Below are 24,326 nucleotides of genomic sequence, written 5' to 3'. Positions count from 1 at the left end.
GGGTGGTGAAGGGAGTTGCATAGAAAACAGCATCGGCATTAAAGAATCAGCAGAGTAATAGAGACAGTTTATAAAGACTGCCTTAAACACTTGTATAAATATGAATGGATGATACTGGTGATGCATCAATAATACCAATGATAAGTGGTGGTCAGATATAAGACAAGAGTGTGCCGGAGCTAACGCTATGTTTCATAGTGTTCATAGATATGTATAATGATACACACTTAGCTCAAAACATAGCAGTATTTTGACAAATGTACATCAAGTGTGAATTCAAGAAAATTTAGTGGTCAAGAAAGCAAGTAGTCAGCAAGTGTTAGGACAGACCAGAAACCTTTTTTCTTCTTAAATAATGTCTATTGAAAGTCCTTAATCAATATAAGTATAATAGTAATTAAAGTGGGGTCGATAAATAATCTTCAGATTATTTTTTTTTATATTGACTGATTCATTGTTCAGTTTGTAATATATCAGAAAAACAGCCCAAAATTAAGTCTTGAAATAATTTGTTTTGTCCAATCAGCAGTCCAAACCCAAATATATTCAATATAATAAACATATAAACCAGAGAAAAGCAGCAAACACCTTTGAGAAGCTGAAATCAGTGAATGTTTCATGTCAATAAAGTCTCTTTGAATTTGAATGTTTCACATTTTGCCTTGATAAATGACTTAAATTACTAACCACTTATCAAAATTTTAGGTCATCATTAAAAAAACAATAGAACAAAACAGAATAGAACAGAATTTAGGAACAGACAGTATCCAATAGTACACAATTACAGAGCAGATCTCTGAACTAATCCTATAAAACATATCATTGTTTAGTCAGTGAGGCTGCCTGAGTAATTACTGGAGGTTCAGATGCATCTGAACAACTAAAGCAACCTGGCACTGAAGATGGCATCATTTAAAACAACTGACACTGGCATACATCCATGCTCTGAGACACAGGCTGCCAGTGGCTTGAGGTGATGCCTGGCAGACTGCCACTTGTATTTTTTTTCTTGTCCAACTCTCATTTTTTGACCATCTCTCATCACCCCGCCCTTTGCCCTTCTCTTTCTCCAAACTCACACTTCATCTTTCTTTCTCTGCCTTGCCAAATTTCTCCTTTCTTCTCTATTCAATCTACGTCCTCTCATTCCCTGACACGTTTTTCTGTCTGTGCTTCCCTCTGTGGCTCATTTTCTCTTCAATCTTTTTCTTTCTTTCCAACCTCTTTCTCACTTCCCTCTCTCTTTCTCTCCCTCTTTGCAGCCGCCTGGTGCAGTGTGAAAAGGGACTGAGCATGAAGATATTCAACTACACGCCAAGACTCCTGGTCGCTCCCCACTTCCTCTTTGATTCCCCCTCCGTCCCTGAAACTTTTTCCTTCTGCATTTCACCCACTCTCACTCCCTCTCTTCTCCTTTCACTCCTCACATTCCTCAACTCTTTTTGTAAGTACATGTTTACACAGTACAAATGAATGGTGTCAACTGCAGTGAAAATTGAACAGTGCATTTTACAATGTGAGATTACTTAAACGCATTTGCATCTCACCACGGTAGTTTGCTGGCTCAAGATTTTGGATTATTTCATGTTCATGTTTCAAGTAGCTTTGAGCCACTGGTGGTGGAGTTTGTCATGTAGCAAGGACCCCGGGGTTGAGTTTTTCATGTAGCAGTAACTGTTTTTGGGTAGTGTATTTGGGAATATTTCATTTTATTTTTCCACACTTATTAAGATTGAATTCACTATAGAAAGCTCATCTATGTAGCTGTCATTTCATAGCAGCTGCTCATTCCAAATTTGTTCACATACCTGATTGTTCTAATAATTGCATTATTTTGTTTTGTAAATGAAATGCTTTGGACATTATTCTCACATCAGCCATTCTGAACTCACATCGACATGTTGAGTAAATGAGGAGTACAGACAACAGACCAAGTTGCCAGATTAGCTTGCAATCTCAGGAACAAACTGAATGCTTGAATTTAGCTTGAAGGTTAGCTAGCCCACTAGCTAGCTGTAAGAGACTATTGTCCCTAAGTAATTGAGTTTGGGTTGTGTCAAAAAAATTGTTACGGTGAAAAAAAACTAAAACATGAAGGCTTTCCAAGGAGTGAATGGGTTTTTAGAAATGAATAAGTATAAAATGTGTAGTTTTAGATTTTCTGCTCAGATGTGGACAAGAGCTAGCTAGAATCGCATGTCTTGGCTCAGAAACCTGATGTGTAAACTTGGTTCTTAATTTATATTTACTTTATAATGTACTTTATTTGTATACATTTTCAACTTGCAAACAAGAGTTTCACACAAGAACTTAATGACGTCCACCGCTGTTAGATTCTCATAGCTGGCTGTAGTAGGCTAACTACCATATTAGCCTTAATTTAAGCTAACCCTTATTTTGCGACCCCATTTTTTGGGGGGAGGGTGGGCAAAAACATTTTGAAGGTATAGGACCTTGAGACAAGGGAGGCAGATACATCTGACATATTTTAAATGTATTTAATTTAAAAAATCTAATTTCTCCAACATACCAATGAAAGAGTGACATAGCATTAGCTTGATACATTCCCCTATACACTCATGCTATCAGAAAAACATGGTTGTAACCTTAAGTTTTAAATGCCTAGTGACATGTGTTGTCCATGAATGTATGATGCTATTTTTCAAGTCTAATTTCGGGGTGGGAACTAAACATTATCTTATATACTAGAAGCCAGTATTGTTATACAAAAAATGAAAACCTTTATTCCTTCAGTTTCTCATTTATTTTATTGTGTGATTAGCTAGTTTCTGCATCCCAAGAACTTCACAATGGCTGCTGTGGGAGTAATGTCTATGAGGGTGTCTACGTATATAGCATGTGTTAAATTGAACACAGCAGACAATTGTCATGAGCAACAAAAAACCCACGCATATTCCGACACATACAGAAACATTTAGAGTTATATTTCTTTATGTAGCTTTTATTTTGTCACTGGGATTTAGAGTTGAATCTCTGAATAGACATCAGGGTAATTAAAGAGGTGAGATGAATCTATCGTTTTGCTGTCAAAGGATAAATTCTGACTTAGAAAAGAGTCTGCTGCTACCTTGAGACAAAAGAGACTAAGTAGTGAGGAAAAAGGCAGCGCCACTGTTCTCCATGCAGCTAAACATTGTTTTATTTCTGTCTGTGAAATCTTGTCTAAATTGGCGATGGGTAGCCTATATTAGCCGTGTAAGTCTAGTAGAGATTGTACATAATGCAAATGTTGTTCTGATTATTCTGATTATATTTGTATTTATTGACATCTTTTAGTGCTATGGTGCACATTTTTCCTCAGTGGAAGTGGCAGTAGCTTTATAGGTGCTGTATAGCTTCTCTTGACAGTTTCTTTGAATCAGAATACCTACCATCAGAAACAGATACAAACATCTGAATGACATTGAATATAAAGCCTTAAACATCACCACATGCTAGAGGAGGTTTTAAGGGTTTTCAAAAGATGGCTTTCCTTTTTTTGATGTGGTGTCAACTCCCAGTAAGCAGGGAATTACCCACTCGTGGTCTTTCAGTACAGGCCTCTTGGCATTAGACTACGCAACACCAGTCTAATATATTGACATAATACAGCTTCACATTTCAGCATTAGATTTCTGTACACCAGACTTATTCAGTTATCAACACATCACTGAAAAAACAACCTTGACTTCAAAATAAGACTTCACACCACTTAGCGTACTGTAGCTGATAGATCAACCACCTTAGCATCAATACTTCTAACACACAACGATGATGTATATTGCCACGATTGACCCCAACACTAAGTGCAAAAAAACTAAGGGAAAGAAGGGTCTCACAACCTATAACTCAACAGGAAGACATTATAGAAAATCCTCCTTAACCTGTATCCCAGTTGATGTAAATCCAGGTCATCAGAATCAAATGCGGATTGGGTCTGATCACCAGGTCGGGTCTTTCAAATAATTAGGCATACCATCTTCATGAAACCCTACTGATCATATTATTCTTATGTGACCAATAACAATATTGTGTAAAGAAGGTCTTCTGCCTCTTCTGAGTTTTTATGTTGGCCTCAGTTTCTTTCGACAATCCAAATACATGCAAGTAGATTGAATTCGCTGCATGATCATGTGTCTTCGAAACAACTAAACTGGCAACCTTTTCCTGTCTTCAGTCCATTACATAGTAGGATAAATTGGATTTGTTCGAAATTGATCAGACCCACCTTTGCATCTGTTCTGACCTTTCTTGATCTTGATCCAAATCTCACCCCTTCACCCCAGGATGAACTGAGGTCAAAATCAGGTCAAAATCTCCTAGATGCCTCACGTGACCTCACTACCTAACACCACTATGAGCCCACCATACAACAATCAGACTCTCATTCAGAAAGCACAATGTAAAAATGAGTGAATATTGTGACTTAAGGATACAGTATATTAGAGTTTATTGAGTATGATGAGAGTATTTAGAGATATATAGTATTACTGTTTATCTGGTTAAAGATTTGTTGAAGAATCACTCCTTTATAGCTCTTTATAGCTACTTTCAAAGGTGCCATCTTACCATCCGCCTCACTGTTGGCTCTATTTTCTCTCTTATCATTTGTGAATGACAGCCAGTCTGTCTTCTGCCAGTACTGTGGTAGCAGTGAGTGGGGATTACAGCGACACTGATACAAATCTAGCACCATGACCTTCTTTTAGAGCTCTGGGCTGCACTCAGCAGGGCAGGACTGTGTGGAATGTGGAAGTGTTGAATATTATTACATATACTATATGATAATTCGTATTACAGTAGGCTTGTAGAACAGGCATGCAAAGGCGTTGCTGCTTCATCTGTGAAATGTCTCTACTAATCTCTGAGTGTACTCTGTGGAGTTTTTGACCACTAGTAGTGCTTTGGAGCAGTATTTTTATGAGTGGGCCCCTGTTTTTGTTTGTGCATTACTTACATAGACTTTCTTTCTTCCGCATTCTTGCATGCCATTTTGTTAATCAACAGTTTGTGGTGGTAAAGCGCCAAGAAATGTAGCAATGCACCTGCAAAGGCAAAGAAGACAAAGGCTGCTAGCTAGTGAATAAATGCAGGATTTGAAATATAAAAAAGTCATGCATAGAAATGCATCCAACATGTCTGTCAGACCTCAAGGATAAACACGATGGGGCTGTTGCTCTGTTGCTTGGTATATGACTAGCTTAGTTGCGGTTTTACTGCGGGTCCAGATAAACCGGAACTTGCAGCTGCATGCTCAACTGGACCTGATTTCTTTGTCAAAACAAGCTAACCTGCAGCTAAAATCAGATATATGATGAAGTTACCTTAAGACCCACCAAAAACAAGTGTTGACCGTTAAAAGAGCAGTGCGTATCAAGAGGTTAAGAGTTAGAGGAAACATCAGAGAGACTCAGCCACATGTTTGAGCCTCAGTCAGACCCAGACTCATGTGACGAGTTTGTTGTGCATTGAGTTTGGCGACTAGCAGACTTATCAGAATGGTAAGCGACATTAGCATCTTTAGCATCACTCCAGTCTTTAAGTGAATTGAAGCCCTCCATGGTTTGTTTCTGTTATAATTAGGGATTTTTTAATACCTTACTGTGCACTAAGGCACTCTGGTTAGAGCTGCTTGTTGTGTATTTCCTATGCGAGTGTGGGGTAAATAATTAACATCTCTGAATTATTGATTGTCAAAATTGCTTGCTTTTATTATTTTTTCCAGTTAGAAACATTTCAGATGTATTTAATAACTCATATTCATTGCTGCTTCTATAATACCACATTCTGCAGCTAAGCTAAACTCCACAGGGCACCATGAACCTTTCGCTTATTAAAAAATATAAAACTACTTGCACTCCTGTGCCACTGAAAACTGTGTCAAATCTCGTTTGCGTTCGAGAAGGAGCTGCTGTATTCTGAATAGAAACATAAAGCCATATTGCATGGATTGATGTTTACATGTCAGTGACTTTACTACACTGATAGCCATAGTATTACAGTACCCGAGCGCCCAGCTGAATGCAGCCCACATGCTCTAATCGAGGGTTTCTTTCCTGTACATTGTGACCAGCTTGGTTGGGTTGTGTATATGAGGTAGATAGTGAGTGAACTGTATGCCAATACTGTTACCTGTTGATACATTCCTGAATGTCCCTCAGACTGTGCAACCTGTTCTTTTTCTATCCTCCTACTCCTCAGTGCAACCTGTGCTTCGTCATACAATGAAAGAGTTATGCCATTGAAATGTAGTAAGACAGGCCTTGATTGAATGTTCCCGGGCAACATGGAAAGATTTAATAGCAGAGGACATCAGAGCATGTGGAGATCAGACCTCCTGTAGGGAAGCTGGTGAACAGGAAGCGTGTCACCAAGTTTACCTCAAGAACAGTTGTTACATGATACCAAGCCAATCAGGAATTTGCCGAGTTGACCAACATCAAGGCCATAACTCTTCCCTTCTATGGCTGTGTTCTTTTCTATCCTTTAACTGAGTGCATGTCAACTGAATGTCCAGTAACTTCTTTGCTGTAGTATTAGGCCATGCTACTCTTCAATGGGTTTTGTGCTTTTCTTACCTTCTTCTTTCTTTTCTAGTATTCCTATGAAGGAGACAGAGACTAAAATCTATTATATAAAATATATATGACTAGAAAAATGGCATACATGAATGAAGATTCACTTTTATGGCAATGTTTAATGAAATATTAATTCTTAATGTATGTTTCAGTAAAACAGCTTTCTCTTCTTAAGTGTAGAGACTTATTGCAGGGATGCAAGTATTATATTTGGTCTTTAAAAAATATCTTGTTGAAATTCTAGATGATGTAGAGTGATGCAATTCAATAAAACTATAAAACTGAAAACCGTGCTTTGTGGCTTTGATTTTAAATGCAGCTGGCGCTCGCTTCATGCTGAAGGGTTGTCGCAGATCGATGATTAATTCTGATGACGTTTGTGTCCTGATGAAAGTCTAATCACCCGGCACGACAATCCTCAATTCACAAATGTTTACTTTATGGTTTGATGAGCATTACAATTAGGTAAATCATAAACAATCACTTTCGCCTTTCATCTGATCTCAGTCCAACAGAAGTATGTGATCACTCTTTGAAGTCAAGGCTTTTGTTTTTTTAATTACAAGCTGGGATATTCAGAAATGCCATATGCCAATGGTTTTGCTTGTATGTCAACAGCTTTTGACATGGGACAGATGTATTTCTATGATTGAATTTATGAGTCAAACAATAAAGCTAACATTAATGGATTTTGTCATTATCTATTCCCACTATTTCAGTTTTTCCTGCTCCTACTTGGAAGATAATCATGTTCTACGTTTTGGAACTACACATTTTGGGGGATGCAAGCAGGAATGGATTCAGAGATACTTGAGCCCCACTTTTTTTGCCTGTATTTGTTTACACCATAAAAATTTATCTTGTTTGGATTATTACCGTAGATGTAAAGATAAAAACCATAACATTACTTTTAATACTGAAAAAAACTTCTAAACTTGATTATTGTTTGCATTTGATTATACAAATTCATCCACAGTGTTATTGTTGTTGATGGTGATATCCCAGCATGCAACTGACACAGATTTGACAAATATCTGTGTTCAGATTGAACCGAGTTATGACACATAATGGTTTAGGATGAAAATTAATATTAAAAAATTATTAATAATAATAGTAATAATAATAATAATGGAGCTCTAAACCCATCTGATTTCTGTGACATTCTTGTCAATAAAAACTCTCTTTTTGAGATCACGATCGATCATACATACATTACATACATAAACTTATTAAACAAAGGTTTCATATAAAATTATTTTATTTAATTATCTTTTCATTGACCCAATAATATTCACTGTCAACACAACTACTTTACACATCATTACTAATTTATCAAAGATCAGAAAGCAGCTCTTCTTTTTAAACATACAAAATACATATATAGATATAACTTATTTACACACTCATCCAAATACACACACACAGAAACATGAAAACATCCTCCCGCCCCACCACTTGTGTCACCCTCAAGTAACCTGTCATTTCAGTCTTGTATGGCAGTGGAAACCAACAGGTCCTGGGAATATTACCAATCAGACCTCCATCACATTCTAGTGGTTACATGATTGTGCAAATGATAAGAGAATCTATACTAAGGAGAGCTTGAAGCTTTCCTGGACTATGTTTGGCAGACATGATAATATCTTTAATGTTATAATTTCATATTGGAGCAATGTTCTAGGAGTTTTTCTTTTTATGTTACTCTACTGATAATTTAATATTTTGGCTACCGCTACCATTTCAGAGAAATATAGTTTTCAAGAAAACAAGGGAATAAAAACTGTGACAACCGAAATAACACCCTGCTTAATTAGTTCATCTCACCCAAAGACTGAATACAGGCGGGTAGAATACTGATATGCACAATTACGCACTGATACCTGTGACAGCAGAAGATCGACTACAACACAAAGTGCAGAAATACCTGAGGATTTCAATCAGATCATCTCAGCATGGCAGGAGGCAGACAGAGCTTGTCATCAGGGTGCAGCTACAAAAACAATTAACCCAAGTGAAAGTAACATATGGTGACACTGAAGGAAGGAGGGAGGGAGGGAAGTCTTCTGGGTGTCGGCTGTTGTTTTAAAGATTATAGTAGCAAGTTCTGAGGGGTCTTTTGATTGTTCAGGCGTCATGTTCATTTTTATAGAGTCTGTGGTGGCCATAATTCAACATGGGCTCTCTAGAGGACAGGGGAAAGGGGAAGTACAAGTTGAGATCTGGTCACCACTGCCTCCATGAAAAACACCTGGATCAGCGAGGGAAAGTGGAAGAGTCAGATCCTTCCGAGGAGCTGCATGACAGCAATGGTGGTGCTTTGGCCAAAGATGAAGGCTCCAGAGATCAGGGTCACTACTCCCCAAACTGTGAGGACAACTCTGGAGAGAAGACGGCAGAATAAGAAAATAGAAATGGAACTGTGAATAAGTTGTCTTGCTTTTAGTCTACTTTTCTTATTTTGTAGACCCACACCATCACTCCAACTCAGTGTTAGACAATGGTTCACTGTTTAGCTTCTGTTATAGCTATAATAGTGTCCAGATGGAGCCACTACTATCCTCTGTAGCTAGGGAAACCATGGTCTTACACATAAGGATGCAGGGGTAAAGCATCACTAACTGCCCGAATCCAGTTCCACACAAGGGTGAGTGAAGTAGGGCATGACACACGCAGCAGTAGATAGGTAAGACACGTGACTATATTCAGGTATAAGAGACCAATAGAGTTGTCACACGTACAGGTTAAGACTGTGGACTAGCCTTACTTGGGTATGGTACGGAAACGTGTTGTAACCACGTGATATATCCCGTTGGACAAGACATCTTCAGGAATTGGTGTTGGCACTGATCTCATTCACTTGCTGATATTGTATTGTCTCATCATTTTCTTCTTGGTGCATCAAGGCTTCAGTAAATACTTCTGCCTCATACATCTGAATCTTAACTCCTGGTGAACATTTCCTCAACAGTAACAAGACACGCAAATGTTGCAAGCATCTCTGAAATCAGTCAGCACAAAAGGCATCATCCCTTCAGTCTAAGACCCTCAGACTGAAGGTGAGGCAGTTCAGAATTACAGCATCCTACTCAGCTTGTCAGTGTCATTTTTAGCCAATAGCAGCACAGCTCTAGCAGTGTCAGTTTGTCAGTCGGTCCAATACTTTGACTGAAATATCTCAAGAATTATTGGATGGATTGCCATGAAACGTTGTACAGACATTCATGGTCCCCAGAGAAAGAACATACACGAGGGTCATTCAAATAAAAGGTTAAGAAATCTTCCTTTTCTATTGTGAGATATCAAGTAAGCAAAGTTGAAAATCTCACCTGAGGGTCGCACAACAGGAAGTGTGCAAATGTGGAGGGTTCATCCTCAGGGAAGCATGAATTTGCTCAGAAAATGTCATTCTGATTTACATGTTAAATTTTAACATTTAACATGTACACGTGGAGATTCTGTATGTGGAAATGTATATGGGCAGAGGGTTGTTGCTGGACAGAACCTCTCTGTACATGTGATTCTCCCTACACTAAGGAGACAGAACAACTTAATCATAAAAAAGGAAAGATTGTGGCCTGGGTGTGGGAAAACATGAAAGAAAAGAAGATCAGAAAACTCAAAACTCTGGGGAGCAAGAATACACGCAGTAAACTTTATGGAAATCTGGCCAAATGTTGTAGACATATTTTTGATCTGGCCCAAAGTACTGGTGGGCACACTAGGGGTCCAAGAGGCAGGAAGATCTCGCCATCATCAGGCAAAAACAAATTTAATGAGAGTTTTTTTAAGACCTGGTTTAAAGGTTTTTATCAGATTAAAAATTGTACACGTTGAAGGTTTCTGTAAGAATGGACATACTGACAAACTCACTCAGGCAGTCCAACATCACCCAGATGTATATTTACATTAACACTGAAGTTTTCTCTCACCTGGTCTTACAGGACACTGGCTCAGACTGCATGGCAAAGATCAAACACAGTCCTGTCCAAACACAAACACAGGGTGTAACGGTTGCAATGCGTTTGACAGATTATGAAGCAGTGAGCAAAGTGTTACCTGGGAAGATGAAGATGAAAAAGGCGCTGATCCCTCCAATGACACTGATGACCTTGCTGATGTCTGGCACAAAGACGGCGATGAGAAGTGTCACTGTGATCCACAGGACTGTCAGCGCATAGCGGCTGCGGCTTTCAAACTCCACCGTCACCACGCCATAACGCCTCCGCCGCCAACTTAGCAGGGGATCCTGGATCACTGATCTGTACAGAGATGGATGTATGACCTATTTATTTATTGAATAAATCCTGTACTCACATCAGGTCAAATATTACTTTCCATGGGGAAGGACTTATTTGAATTTTATCTTAAAAGGTTCTGTAAATGATCGTCACTGCCACTAGATGTCGCACTAGACCACCAGCATCTCAGACCAAAACAAATGCTTCGTTGGCCACACATCAGGTCTCCCTTCGCCCTAATTTAGTCGCTCACTCACATTACGTAACATTATGTAGTCATTAAGTTACTTACAACATGAGGAGAAGGAAGCTTTAGCAGCTCGTAGGGTTCTCCATCTTGGTAAAGCCAGACTAGTATTGGCTTCGCAGTCGGACCAAGAAAGAAATTCAGCCTTGGACTTACAACTTATCCGCTAGGACTGGCCGCATGAATGACACTGACTGAGTCGGTTTAAACTTTAAAAACTTTATGGCTGTTTTGACGATCCTCCAGCCGACTGGAATTTGAGCCGGTCCTCCCCATGGCCGCTCGTGCTCTGGTCTTATCTCTTTCTTTGTCAAAGGCCTTTTAAAATGTGGTTTCTTCAGTGGAGGGAATTCTGGTATGTTGCTTTCAACCTGAACCCTGCGTACTGCACTGTGGCGTCTCGCGTGTGGGTGGTCCCTGTGTGTTTATAAATGCGCGGAGGGCCAAAAGTTTAACAGGAGGGACTCTCATGCACTAACATGCACACGCTGCCATCCTGGATACCAAAACAAAGAACAGAGAAACTCAGATTACAACATATACAGAGGGGTTGTGACTTTGTGTTCTGTTCAGGACACCATTACTCCACTATAGCTCTGCATGGAAAACAGTTGTTTGCTTCATTATTGTTGTTTAAAATCTCATTTACAGAACCTTTAACATTCCAGATACACTTCAATTGAATTTTAAAGTTTAACAGTCGTCAAGGTCATTGAGTGTTTTAACACTGAAGTGATCTAACATCAATGCGGCCGTGTCCCTGACCTGCCCAGCAGCAGGATGATGGGATAGATGGTGATGATGGAGACTCCGAACAGCAGCCTGGCAATGAGCATCAGAATGTCATCCCCAGTGTACGACATCAAAATGTCGGCCTTCACGTTCTTTCCAAATGTCAAGTACCCATAAACCCCTGCAACAGAGAAAGAAGGGTTATGCTTCCTGTAGCAATGATGACAGCATAGCTGAAGCCAAATGGTGAATCTGACATTTTCATTCACAAACAATGGACAATGGAGCTGACTCAGCACAAACACAATGTGACATGTGCATAGTAAATGTTATTGTGTTGTGCATACAGCTACGCCCAGCCCGCATGAGCTACGAGCCAGATCCATAATACAGGGTATGCATGTTCAAAAATACTACAAAAATAAATAAAGAAATACCTCAAATTATGATCATCTGTGCGCGCACCAGAATATTTCAAGGTTTTGTCAAACTATACTTCAAAAGAAAACGAGTTTCACTTTCCATTTTTCCTACAGGCAGCTTCACACTGCTCACATCTGTATCCGCATCAATATTTCTGAATCTGTCAACCTCAATGACCGGAGGAAGAGAACCAGTTCCCAGCTGTGAAACTGAAGCTCTTTGGCTTCTAGATAAACTAAATGTAACATCATATTCTGAGACTAACCTAAGATTGATGTACGTATACGTCTTTAATTTTGGCTTTGAGGAAAAATGGTTTAAAATATCTTGTCAAAAGCTTAGGTTTAACATCATGTCACAAATTATTCCTCAGTAAATATAGAATATCCACCTCCTCACAGACGGAGCAAAGCTCTACTTTCATGGAGAAGTGTGTGTTTTACTCCACACGAACACATTTTCATTATTCCATCTGCCAACATTTTAATTAGACGACTCCACAGTCGAGAATATTTCACATTTCACTTGTACTGACCCTGATATCCAGCCAGTGTCTCCCTTAATTACCAGTAAAAGAGCAAATTTATGAACCCCCAGAAAACATCATATAGCTCTATCCTGTATAGAGTCTGCAGCTGTAGTTCAGAACTCCACACATATCTCACCGTGTCACCACTTTCAAAGCATCCTCACTTCATCTTGGACTAAAAAAACCTCCTGCAGCCTGTTTCACAAAGTTGATCCAACCAGCTTGAATCACATTCAAATGAAAGTGGTGAAGTTCTTAATTACAAGCAACAAGAACAGAATAATAAGATGTAGAATCAGTGGGAATAACATCCACATTTTCAAAGTAAGGCTAAGGTGTGTTCAGTGGTCTAGAGTGAGAATGAAAAATAATGGTATTACATATAAACGCTAGAATAAGAGCGGAAAAGCATCTGCACCGTCAAGAATCCTGCTGGGAATGAAAGACAGGATCATCTACAGCTACAATCTCCATCCACTATGATTTTAGTGTGTTAACCTGCATGACCTTCTCTTCAAAGTGAGCCAGTTTCATGATACCAGAAAACCTGAGTCAAATCCAATGATAGCCGATAACCCACTACTCCTGCTTCATATCACATGCCCCTGGTGTTTCTTCTGGTGCTTTAATATTGCACTGGAAATGTGCGGAGACAGGTGTGGATGCGTATTAAGGAGGCACAAGAGAGGAGGAGCAGAACCCTTCTCCGACCTGTGAGGGAGTAAATGACGAGACAGAAGATCATGGAAACCACGGAGATGAGGACCCAGTGAGAGAGCCGCTGGTTCGCCATGCTGCTGTAGATGGTGATGGACGCCTCGTGGCACTGCAACACACAGAGATGAGAAATTAGATCCCACATTTGCAACCATGTGCAACCAAAGGCGATGATAATGTAGGTTTTTTCAAATCAGCACAGCAGCTCATTTCATGCACTAGTTCCTCCTCTCTGGTTGAGTGCACCATTAACTGTTAGTATCTAGTGGGAATGAAAACCAAATTCAGACAAACTGCAGGTCCGTTGACAAATAAAGTAGGACATCGCACAGGGACTAGTTGTTGGTCGGACAGATTGTGTCTCCCTCCAGCCACTAACGTTGGATTTTTCTCATCTGTGTGGAGCTCGCAGGGAAGGGTGAAGATCTAAAGGTCTTATTATCTCTGATCTCTCTGTCGGTGTGATGAACCGAGATGAGATAGGGAATTAAATGAAAGCAATGGAGTTAACCCATCGCAGAGGTCAGGATACAGACTCTTGTCCCCACTTGATCCCAGCTGCCATCGTCCGGTTTTAAATCTCGCTTCATCTTCACTGCCTTTGCCCTCTTCCACTGCTCTCAGGATCTCATCAAGTCGCTTTTCAACCCCTTGCACTGCAATCACTCACCCTGAGGGAGCGCGTCTGCGTGTGTGTTTGTGGGAGAGGACATGCATCAATCCTTTCGCACTTTCCCCTCCTTTTATTAGATTCCACCAGCATCCTTCAGGGGTTACCTTGGCAACTTGGGAAGTTACACATCAGTCTGTCCTGCTTTAGATTGACAGACTGATCATTTTCCCGCACTCTAACCTGCTATTAAATATGAAAGGCTCACTCTGCCGAGCTCCTGTGGAGCACAGCAGCCTGCTGACCTTTACACTACACTTAAACACACTCTCTTGAGAAAGCTCATGTCGTAAAGATTACTGAAAATACCCACAATGTACCACTTCTATATGTACTTCATTAGCAACAGAGAAATATGGTGAAGAATGAGATTAAGACAAATATTTTAACATTTTTTCAGTTTTGCCAGTGGATAAATGTAATTTGATTTGTCAAGATTTTGAGATATGGGATATTTCTGCATCCACCCCTGTGCAGTGAAGTTAAATGGAATTACATTATTTGTGGTGCTCGCAGTGTTATAAAATGACATTATAAAAAATTCAACAGCAGTTTGTCTCTCCAGAATCAGACTCTTTTACTCTGGAGTAATCCACAGATGTCGCTGTAACCACTCCTCATCGGATATTTCTACTTCTGAAGAAAGTAGTTCAACTGAAAACTGTTCAAAGTGAGGTCTAGACTATCCAGAGTAAAACCGACGCATCACAACTTCAGCGTTTTCAGCGTTGTGTTTGTGGGTATTTTTTTTCCTTGGCACAATCCTGCTCTGCTGTGTGCAGCAGCCAGTGAACTATAGTGTATGTACTGTAAGAGCCATGATTAAAGGACTAGCTCAACATTTTGGGAAATACTCTTATCAGCTTTCTTGCTGAGATGATGTAAATAGGAGGCTAGAGCCAAGAGGAAATTAGCTCAGGGATGGTGACTTCCTGGACTCTTGTCTTTACCATGAAGTTGCCAGGCAACCGGCAGACTTAAATAAAATTCAATGAATTACTATTAAGAAGGTCAGGACAAATGAATAATATTCTATATTCAAACTGTAGTGGTTTGTTCAAATTCAAATTTACAGGCTATAAGCTCAACAGACTTTTCGAAGTAGTTCGACTAACAGGGCCACCAGAGGGCGCTCTTAAAATTCACTCTCAGCTTAATCTATCAGCGCATGCAATAGAGCTGTCAAAGTAAGCTACTAAATAAAAATGGAGAACACCAGCGAACAAAGCTGTGCTGGATAATCACGACACTGGAGCATCTGAGAAGCGGTGTGTCCAAGTATTTTGGGTTCTTTGTAGTAGATTGGAAAAATACAAAGACGAGCCGTTTTCTACATTAACAAATCTGAGCACCCACCTGCTGGACTGCCACCCATTAGGTGCCTTACACTATATGGATTCCATTCAAATTAATCTGAACAAACCACGTGTAAGAAGAAATTCATTTGAACTTCACATTTTAAAATAGTGACAGCAGTCCCACAGGTTCAATTCTATTCACCTCTATTGTTTAGGAGTGGAGGCAGAAATCTCAGAGAACAACAAGCACCAAGAGGTGAGTGAGAAAAATATATTCTTTATTATTTTTTTAATTGGAGTGAACTGACCCTGCGTGTACTTCGAATTTCGCAGCCACGACTGAAATGTTTTTAACTCCTGAACAGTACATACATAAATACATAAACCCTCCTCCCACACACAACTGCACTCAACTGGCCTCCAGCTTCACCTCGCCATGGCAACACAAGTTAAAGTCTAGACTGGTCCTACGTGAACGCAACTCAAACTGTTGCACTCACTTGGAAACCAAAGCAGATGGTCGGGATGACGCTGAACATGGAGGCCCAGGAGCTGATCCTGCACACAGACAGGAGGAGACACACACAGGACAGTCGTTTTCAGAAGTTCACAAATGCCACAAGAAGAAAAAAGAAGACATAAGATATTATTAGGGCATCATTCGTAATGACATGGCATTTAGGGACGCTTTACCATAATGTTCATCCATCAGTCACAGGCACACGGCTGACAAGGGCAACCGAGGTAAGCCAGTGAGGCAGACAGTGTCCAATCAGAGACACAGGGGGCTCAAGGAGAGGGGGGAGCACAACGGTTTGATCTACTTTGTCTGTCCTGGATTCACAGCAGATTCATGGATAATCTTCATGGACTCAAGACAGTCATATTTCCTGGAGCAACCTCATAACATTGATTAGCTCTGTTAATTAAGTAGATTTATGACATAGAAAAGAAACTAGAAGACAAAGAACTTTACTTTAAAACAAAGACTTGCTGTTTAGCATTTTGTTGTAATTATTTTTTTCCTTCTTTCTTCACTTCCATGGAAACAACTGAGGTGTGAAGGCAGATTATACACCTTGTATCAGTCATGCAGAAAACAGTAAACACAGACTGTTAAGCATATATGCACAGTAAATTGATTCAGACTGAGCACACTCATTAAATACATAACAGAAAAGTTTCTTTGTGAGTTTTAGGAGAAATGTGCAGGTACAAAACCTGTTGCCACCAGATCAAACCACAGAATATTCAAAGGAATAGTTTGACATTGACATTTTGGTAAATACCCACATTCATCTTCTTTTGCTGAGAATTTGATGTGAATATTTGTCTGTTATAGAGACTATTTTCCACTATCATGACTTGACAGAGGCGCAGGAGACCAGCAGCAACACCAAACCCAGAAGATATTCAACTGACAATAACATACAACAGAAAAGCAGCAAATGATCAAGCTAGAAGTATGTTAATCCATTATCAAAATGTTTAGTTGGTCTTAGCATAAAGACTGAACAAAACAACTAGCGTGGCTCCGTTAGCCTTCCAGCACCTCCACAACTCAGGAGTGATATGTATATATGTTATATTTTGTTTGTTATATCAAAGTGTAAAAACCACAATTTGTGCTTTCCTGTGGGTTATCCCTTTAATAATAATAATAATAATAATAATAATAATGCTAACTTTAGGACAACAGAGAGAAAACATACAGCAGAAGGACTTAAAACAAGTGAGTTAACAACAATTCAATTCATCGCACTGTTGTGTCTTTGCACACGTACGTACCCGCTGCTGTAGAGAGGGGTGACTTGAACCAGAACAGAAGGCATGGTGTGGTATTTGATGATGATGGCGACAGTCAGGTAGGTTGCAGCCAGAGTGCCGAGAACACTGTGAGAGGACAGAGGCAGAACGACTGCTTCAGACAGACATCAGACAAACAGTGCAACGGATGAGTGGATTACTGGAAACTGACCACAGGGGTCAGCGCTTTCAGTAGGATCACGTCAACCATTCATCCATACGCAGTACATGCATAGTCGTATTTATGCATGTGTATAAACAAAGGCTAAGGCGGTGTGACACAAACTGAGCATTTGTGACATATAGTAAAAGCTTTAGCAGCACTGAGGGGAAGAAAAGGTAAAGCCTGTCCTGAGGATGGTGCTTGAGAAAAGGTCCTGGGGTCAGTAAAAGCAAAAGGGTTTATCACTATATAGGAAATTATAGTTATCTTGGGAAATTTGATGGTAACCCGACTTGATATGAGGAGTCTCATGTGTAAATTTGACATTTTTGGGGCTGCAGGTGACAGCAAAGGAAAGCTTGTGGCGTTTTCAAAGTGAAAAGGTTTCATCTTCTGTGGAGCAGGAACCTTCTCAGTAAATTCGGTAGCAATCTGCACATTAGATTTTAAAACGGATGGTGGCGCTAAAGTAAAGGAGTCAGCAAAATCATACATGAACATCAACATATTATCTTGCTCTGGACCAACTAAACAGTTTAATCCAAACCAAAAAGTAAAAGTGAGCACAGTAATTGAGACTACAGCTGTAACTGGGTTAACATAAATCTTGAAAAACCTTTATTATACATAGAGTATATGATAAAACTGGTGTGAACCTAAATATACTGTGGTTGCATGTCCTGGTGTGTAGACATGCAGTGTGACTGCACCTGACCTGATGTATTTCTGAATGCTGATCTCTTTGGGGATGGACAGCGGCAGGATGAGGAGGAGGCAGAGCAGCACCAGGGCGAAGCGCTGGTCTGTGTAGAAGTGATACGGCATCTCCGAGTCCGGCAAACCGGTTACCAGCTCGTACAGGGAGCCGCACACTGAAAGACACACAAACAGGAGTCAAACAGGAAAACACACACAACATGCACGCAGAAATAAAATGCTAAATAATCAGAGTTTTAACGCAAACTGTATCTGTTGCAAAGTTAATAACATGAAAAGTCTATTTTTAATAACAGAAAAAATCCTCCTGCTTCAGACCAAATATCTGCAGGCCAGAAAAATTTCACCACAACCTGAACTATTTGGTTGCATTCAACCTGATCCGATTCAATGTGACGAAGCACAGAATATCATTTTGCCTTCTGAGAGGAGAGAAAAAAGCCAAGCAAGGTTACAGGAGAGTCGTCCACTCCAACATAAGAAGAGGGGAGAGATCGTCATCGACTGGATTTCGATTTCAGAGAGAAACGGCCATGGGTTCCACCGCAGCTCTTTTCGAACTCAAGGGGTTATTGACAAAAATGAACATGAATGATGAAGTTCAGGAGGATCTGACAAAAGAGCAGAAAAACTCACACTTCTCCAGTTGGTCGTCCACTATAACCAGAAAGGCCACAGATATCATGAAGAGGTTGAAGACGAAGCAGATCTCACACAGCTGACCGATGGCCGGCCCGCACACCTCTTTCACCACCGCCTGGTAGGTGCACTGGCCGCTGATGGATGACGCGTAGCCCAGGATGATCAGACCACTGACCAGGAACACGAGAGAGACCTGAGTGGATGGAGGGAAACACACTTAAGCTTTGACCTTATAGAATTAAAGTCGAACTTTGCCTCAGTATTTTTTTTTTTTTAAAAAGCTGAAATAACTGCAGACCAATCAGCAAACTTTTGATTCTTGAGCAATGGTTTTCAGATGTATTGTGGTTAATTAGATGACGATGATCAGCTGTGGCAGATGGAGGAGGTGGTGGAGTTTACCTGAGCATGTTGCATGTAGGAAATAAGTGTAGAGCGGGGCATCAGCGCAGTCTTTGACCTCTCGTTCGACTCAGTGATGTTGTCACATTTTATTTTGTTTTAAAGTGAAAATAAATCAGCTGAAATGAGGGAAGCAGCGTGAGTCAAGAAGACGAGCCCCAAGAACAGGCCACTACAAAGTCAAAGAGTCCGGGTCCCCTGGAATCGCAGCTCTTTATTAATAATATCTTACAGCCTCTTCATGTAGGAGTTTTATGTGATCAGAACATCTGCCTAATTATCTTGATGGCTTAAATTTGTTTGTAGAAATCGAGGAACTGATGCAGCGTTGTGTTGCTTTTAGCGACGTGTCGTAACGTGTCGTCTCTGTCTGATGTCCTTTACTTTGTAACGTGAACGCTGTATTTCCACCGTCTACCTTACGATCGTTGCTCTGTTCGACTGTGTTCACCATCTTATTTTAGCACGTTAGCGTGCTTACATTTGCTGACTCGGAACGTTTGACCTGATGCTCACCTCAGATAAAAAAGTCGGGGAATCATAGAAGCTTTTATGATAAATAAATCTGTCCCAGAATATGTGCCAATCCATCCAATCGTTTCTGTCTGGACCAAAGTGACTGAACAACAGAGCGACATTAGCCGAGACGGTTATTGACTCACAATAATCATTTCACTTACTTTTACTTTTATCTTGGCAAAGTTCTTGTTTTGCGTGCTTGTATTTAGACAACATTCAACATTTGAGAATTTTGTCCTCTCCTGTTAAATCATTAAAAAAAAGTATTGTTTAGCATCAACACACAAATGAGCCCATGGCCTGACCACTGGATGGTGCCAAAGATACACGTCTTTAAATCCTACACAAATAGTAGAGGCTTTAACTAAAACAGCTTTGTTCATTCTCGACTGTAGAGAACAATTATTGGTTATTTGATGGAACAAATCTTGGAAACAAAGTTTTAAGTTTTTCCTGTAAATTTACATCTTCCGCCGTCTTCACGTCTTTTTGTTATTCCTCATTTAAATTTCTGGCATCCAGCTTTGATTAATGACACAAGTAACACTAAAAGGAGTATTGAACGCCTGGATGGATGAGTCATTTTGAGGCTATAAGGCAGTGTGACAAGTCTATTTAATGAAAAGCACTGTTGTGAATGAACCTGATGAGAGTGAAAAATGACACTGAGGAAAACAAGACAGGAGAAGGATAGGGACTATCTGAAAGTCTCCCTAGAGGAAAATGCAATCAAAAAGGTGATATAGGTTTTTTTTTTTAGAAATGACTGCTCTGGAATCAGGAGGCCTGGGACAGAGAGGAGGGAATGGTTGCAGATGAATTGACAAAAATAACTTAACTGTATTATCCTTGTCTTGTATTTTCCACAGCTGTCATAACGTAACGTCAAAAGGGATGAGGATGACCATCTGTGACCGTCTTGAACTTTCCAGTCAAAACTTTCAAACCCTTTTACCCTTTTTATGTAAGAGGTGTGCCAAGCAATAATCTTCACAGCCCGAGAGGTTACCTCTGTATCCCTGCTGCGTGTCAGGACATGTCAGGGTCTTCTGCTGATAAGGAGCAGTGACTTACTGCCTGCTAATGAAAGGAGTGGAAGATAGTGTTTCTTCAATGGCTGTAGGAAAACCAGCTACACAACCTAAACAGAGAGAACTGAGAAACTGTACAAAGGAGGCGTCCTTCAGGGTTATAGATCCCTGCTGAACGGCTTTAAGGTCAATTAGAATTAGTCGGCAGGGACGTACGAATGAATGCAATTATTCAAATTAGGTCTATAAAAGACCTGAGAGGGAAAACACCTGGAAGTGACTTTGAAAGAGTGTAAAAGAGCAAACTCTGACACAAACACACAGAAGTGTAAAGTTACTGTCCAGCGTGCACTCAGGTATTCGGGATCACTGCAGTGTAACGGGCACATTTCGCCTTATTGGGATGATTCAAGATTCAAGTTTCTGGCCTCATTTAGCACCAATTACACTGTCCAGAAAAAAAAAGTAAAGGAGATTAGAGGAGGCAGACCACATCAGAGCTCTTTAACAGTGCACAACAAGCTTACAGTTCACTGGCACCAGCAGAGATGCTCCATTACCAATTTTTATTGCTGATACTGATTAAATATATAAATTAAAATTAGTAATTAATAAGAGATGAGCAGTGCAGGGCATCATCCAGATCAAGAGGCATCATGTGCCCCCGACTGTGTGGTGGACGGTTTGAAAGCAGTGTTTTCTCAATTTGCATTACCATTATCAGTTAATCAAGATATTATGTTTTCAACTCAATATAAATGCCTTTTCCCCGTCACAAGTTCCAAAGCGATGCATCAGATTTCTTATTTAGTCTGAAAAACAGTGCCAAACTCAACAGCATTCAATTTAAAGAGACACGAAGCAACCAGGTAGCAATTGTTTTGGGATTTTACAGAATAAATAATATGAAAATAATCAAACCTGCATTAATATTTGTGGTGACACAGAGTTAATGACTGCAACGATGATGACTCATTCAACTACCCGTTAACAATGGCATCTGTTACGTTTGTCAGGTCGGCAGAAACACAACGCTAAATTAATGCTAATTTTGCTACATGTAATTAAGCAACACATTAGCCATGTTAACGATTAAGCCTGTGATTTGTTGTGGCTGTGCATCTGTCAGGCTGCTTCATTTTTCTGCCCCCTAGTGGCCAAAAATGAATCAATGTAGCTTTAAAGACACTATTAAAATGTAATCGCATTGTTTCAACAAAAGATAATTCACTTGTTTTGATTTCACCTCCATCTTTGGAAGGAAGAACCCGTGTGGGTGTGAAATCAAACAGCTGAAAGGCTGTGAGAAAACAGTCCTATTTGTCCTACTTGAGATGAAAAGTGACAAAACAGAGGACAAAGCACTTCAAAACCCATTCAAGCCATGTTTTGTCAGATGTCTGCAGGAGGACAAGTGATAAGCAAAGACACATCAAGACACTGCAGACAAACTGAACTGAATACTTTTCGAGCAGGAACAGAATAGGGGGAAAAATATTGCCTGATAAAACCCCTCTATTTCTTCTGCATTGTGATTTATCCAAAAAGCATGAACAGGAGTTAGAAAAGAGGACAGGTAGGGATAGCAAGAGAATAAAAGAATTGCTTATATTTTCTATCCAACTCTTCGGTGGCAGCATTATTCAAAAAGAAGTAGAACAAGAACACATAGTTTGTCCCTCTTAAAACTGGAGTAAAGAGGTTCCCCAGCAGAATTGCCCCTCGCCCACATGGGGAACAGAAAGAAAAAAGACTGATGCTGAGGTTTATGGGGACTTTGCGAGCTCTTTACACATGAATAAAACAGAGATGACTCAATCAAGTCCATTTCCAGGGTCAGTGTGATGTGATGACCAACTGGGGTGAAAAAGGCTGCACACACACAATGAGTTCAGGATTATGCAGAAGGGGGAAAAGACTGACTGTGTCAAGTGTCAAATAAAAATCCAACACTCAAAAAAAAAAAATCTGCCTTATAGTGGTGTCAGTTACAGAGAGGAGAGAATAGCAGAAGAAAAGTCAGAGTGATAAGGATCAAGTGAATCTAAAATGTGCTGAGGTCAAGTCTAACACGGCCTCTCCTGTCAGGTGGAACAGATCACAATCTCATTAATTGATCTCAGTAGACCTCCGCCCTCAATAGATAAGATACATCTCTCATACGACCAACTTCCAATATAAATAAATATTTAAAAAAAGTTACTTCTACTTATGAGAAATAACCTTTAAAAAGAAGTTTGGCAGCAACAACTTTGTCTATCTCTGCCAGAGCTCCGTCATGCAGAGAAACCCTAACTTTTCCCAGTAGATACAAGCTATCCTCCTTTAATCTTAGATTTATATTTATTTTTAAATGCCCACCAGCTCCACGGTGACTGCGCTGCGGATGCCCCCGGCTCTCTCGAAGGCCCAGGGGAAGTTGAGGAGCCCGGCGCCCAGGGCGGACTTCAGCATGATGAAAATGGCCCCCATGGAGCCGAGCCGAGGAGCGGCGGCAACGTCCAGCGGGGGCTTGGCTGAGGCTGAAGCCAGTAGGCTGATGCTCTCTCTGGCTAACTCCTCCATGCTTCACGGCGGGACACACTGGCGCACACACGGCTCCCAACTGCTCCCCGGGGCACGGCGCTGAGGTTTGTGGGCCGCGCTGGGGTTGGCTGCTGCCTTCAGGTGCTGCTCGGAAAAAACTAAACTAAGCTCCTCAGATACGTGACCTAACCACAGACTTGATTGTGCTACTTTGTAATGAACTTTCAATCCAGAAATGTGAATAAAAGTTTAACTGCTTCATTAAAGTGCAATGGAGTCCAGTTACGAATAAAAAAATTAAATGAAAAGGTGGTGTTTTATGTTATCTCTCAAAAACAAGGTCGGCCAAAACACGGGATGCAGGTAAAAACTATACATTGAAAGGGCGTGAAAAGTGGCAGACTACTAAAAAAAATGTTTTTATTTTTTTTTTATAAGAATTAAAATACTTCACTTTAACATAACTAAATATCACAACAACATTGCACTAATAAGCTATAAGCTTTTTCCATCATCGACTTAATAGCCTAATTATGGTATTTCTAACAGTACATGAAGGCAACATCATTGAGAGCAGTTCCTTGGTCCTTGATTTTTAGTTTGACAGTCCAGTCGCCATTAAATGTGACCATTATAAATTAGGCCAGTTTACAACTAACAGAACATGTGTGCTAAGGAAACAGGTGATTTACAGGGATTTTCTGTATGAGAATTTAAATTGTGAGGCATTTGTTTATCTAAATGTGAGGGAAATTACAGTTAAGTCTTTACTGTATCACAACTCTTTTTTGTTTGTTTGCTTGTTTGTTTGTTTGTAAACGTTTCAGTGGCCACTATATTGAATTTGGTTTCCAAAAATCCTGATTGTTTTCAGAGAATGTATTTTTCGTAATTTTCAACGTTCTTATGTATGTGTATGTATGTTTATGTATGTGTCACCAAATCTGGTGATTTTAATACATGAGGGGGAAGGAAATGAGGGGGAACAAGAATGAGTTACAGGAATGAAGGGAGGTGGATAAACAGTAAAGATCAGCTAAGACGTGTAAAGTTCAATCGACCAGAAAGCCTCATCATAGTGTCACACT

At 40.1% G+C, this 24,326-nt stretch overlaps 2 protein-coding genes across 2 annotated transcripts in view; one reads left to right on the top strand and one right to left on the bottom strand.

Annotated features, from left to right (window-relative positions):
• Positions 1-1,648, top strand: part of necab2 (N-terminal EF-hand calcium binding protein 2) — a 119,343-nt gene extending 117,695 nt beyond the window's left edge. The window contains exon 13 of the mRNA XM_022750016.1: positions 1,263-1,648. Coding sequence (XP_022605737.1) covers positions 1,263-1,291 — 29 coding nt within the window. The 3' untranslated portion in view covers positions 1,292-1,648. The remainder of the gene's footprint in view (positions 1-1,262) is intronic.
• A 6,329-nt stretch (positions 1,649-7,977) lies between these two features.
• Positions 7,978-23,277, bottom strand: slc38a8 (solute carrier family 38 member 8). Its single transcript, XM_022750000.1, has 10 exons — positions 23,074-23,277; positions 18,755-18,953; positions 18,117-18,273; positions 17,221-17,325; positions 15,933-15,990; positions 13,459-13,573; positions 11,829-11,976; positions 10,635-10,837; positions 10,508-10,559; positions 7,978-8,956 (listed from the first exon to the last, which is right to left on the bottom strand). The coding sequence occupies exons 1-10, from the start codon at positions 23,275-23,277 to the stop codon at positions 8,854-8,856; spliced, it is 1,344 nt and encodes a 447-aa protein (XP_022605721.1). The 3' UTR covers positions 7,978-8,853.
• Between the last annotated feature and the right edge of the window lie 1,049 nt (positions 23,278-24,326).

Source organism: Seriola dumerili, unplaced genomic scaffold (assembly GCF_002260705.1).
Source record: "Seriola dumerili isolate Sdu_G_001 unplaced genomic scaffold, Sdu_1.0 BDQW01000147.1, whole genome shotgun sequence".
In the NCBI taxonomy this organism is placed as follows: Eukaryota; Metazoa; Chordata; class Actinopteri; order Carangiformes; family Carangidae; genus Seriola; species Seriola dumerili.
Note: the sequence above shows the minus strand (reverse complement) of the source record. Positions and strands in the feature narration are given on the sequence as shown.

Excerpts from the sequence above, each read along its gene's own strand:
- slc38a8 (XM_022750000.1), bottom strand. The coding sequence starts at position 23,277 with ATGGAGGAGTTAGCCAGAGAGAGCATCAGCCTACTGGCTTCAGCCTCA. Across the intron at positions 11,977-13,458 it reads CGTCATTTACTCCCTCACAG|GGGTTTATGGGTACTTGACA; the intron begins GTCGGAGAAGGG and ends TCTCTGTTGCAG. Across the intron at positions 10,560-10,634 it reads TTTCATCTTCATCTTCCCAG|GACTGTGTTTGATCTTTGCC; the intron begins GTAACACTTTGC and ends GTGTTTGGACAG.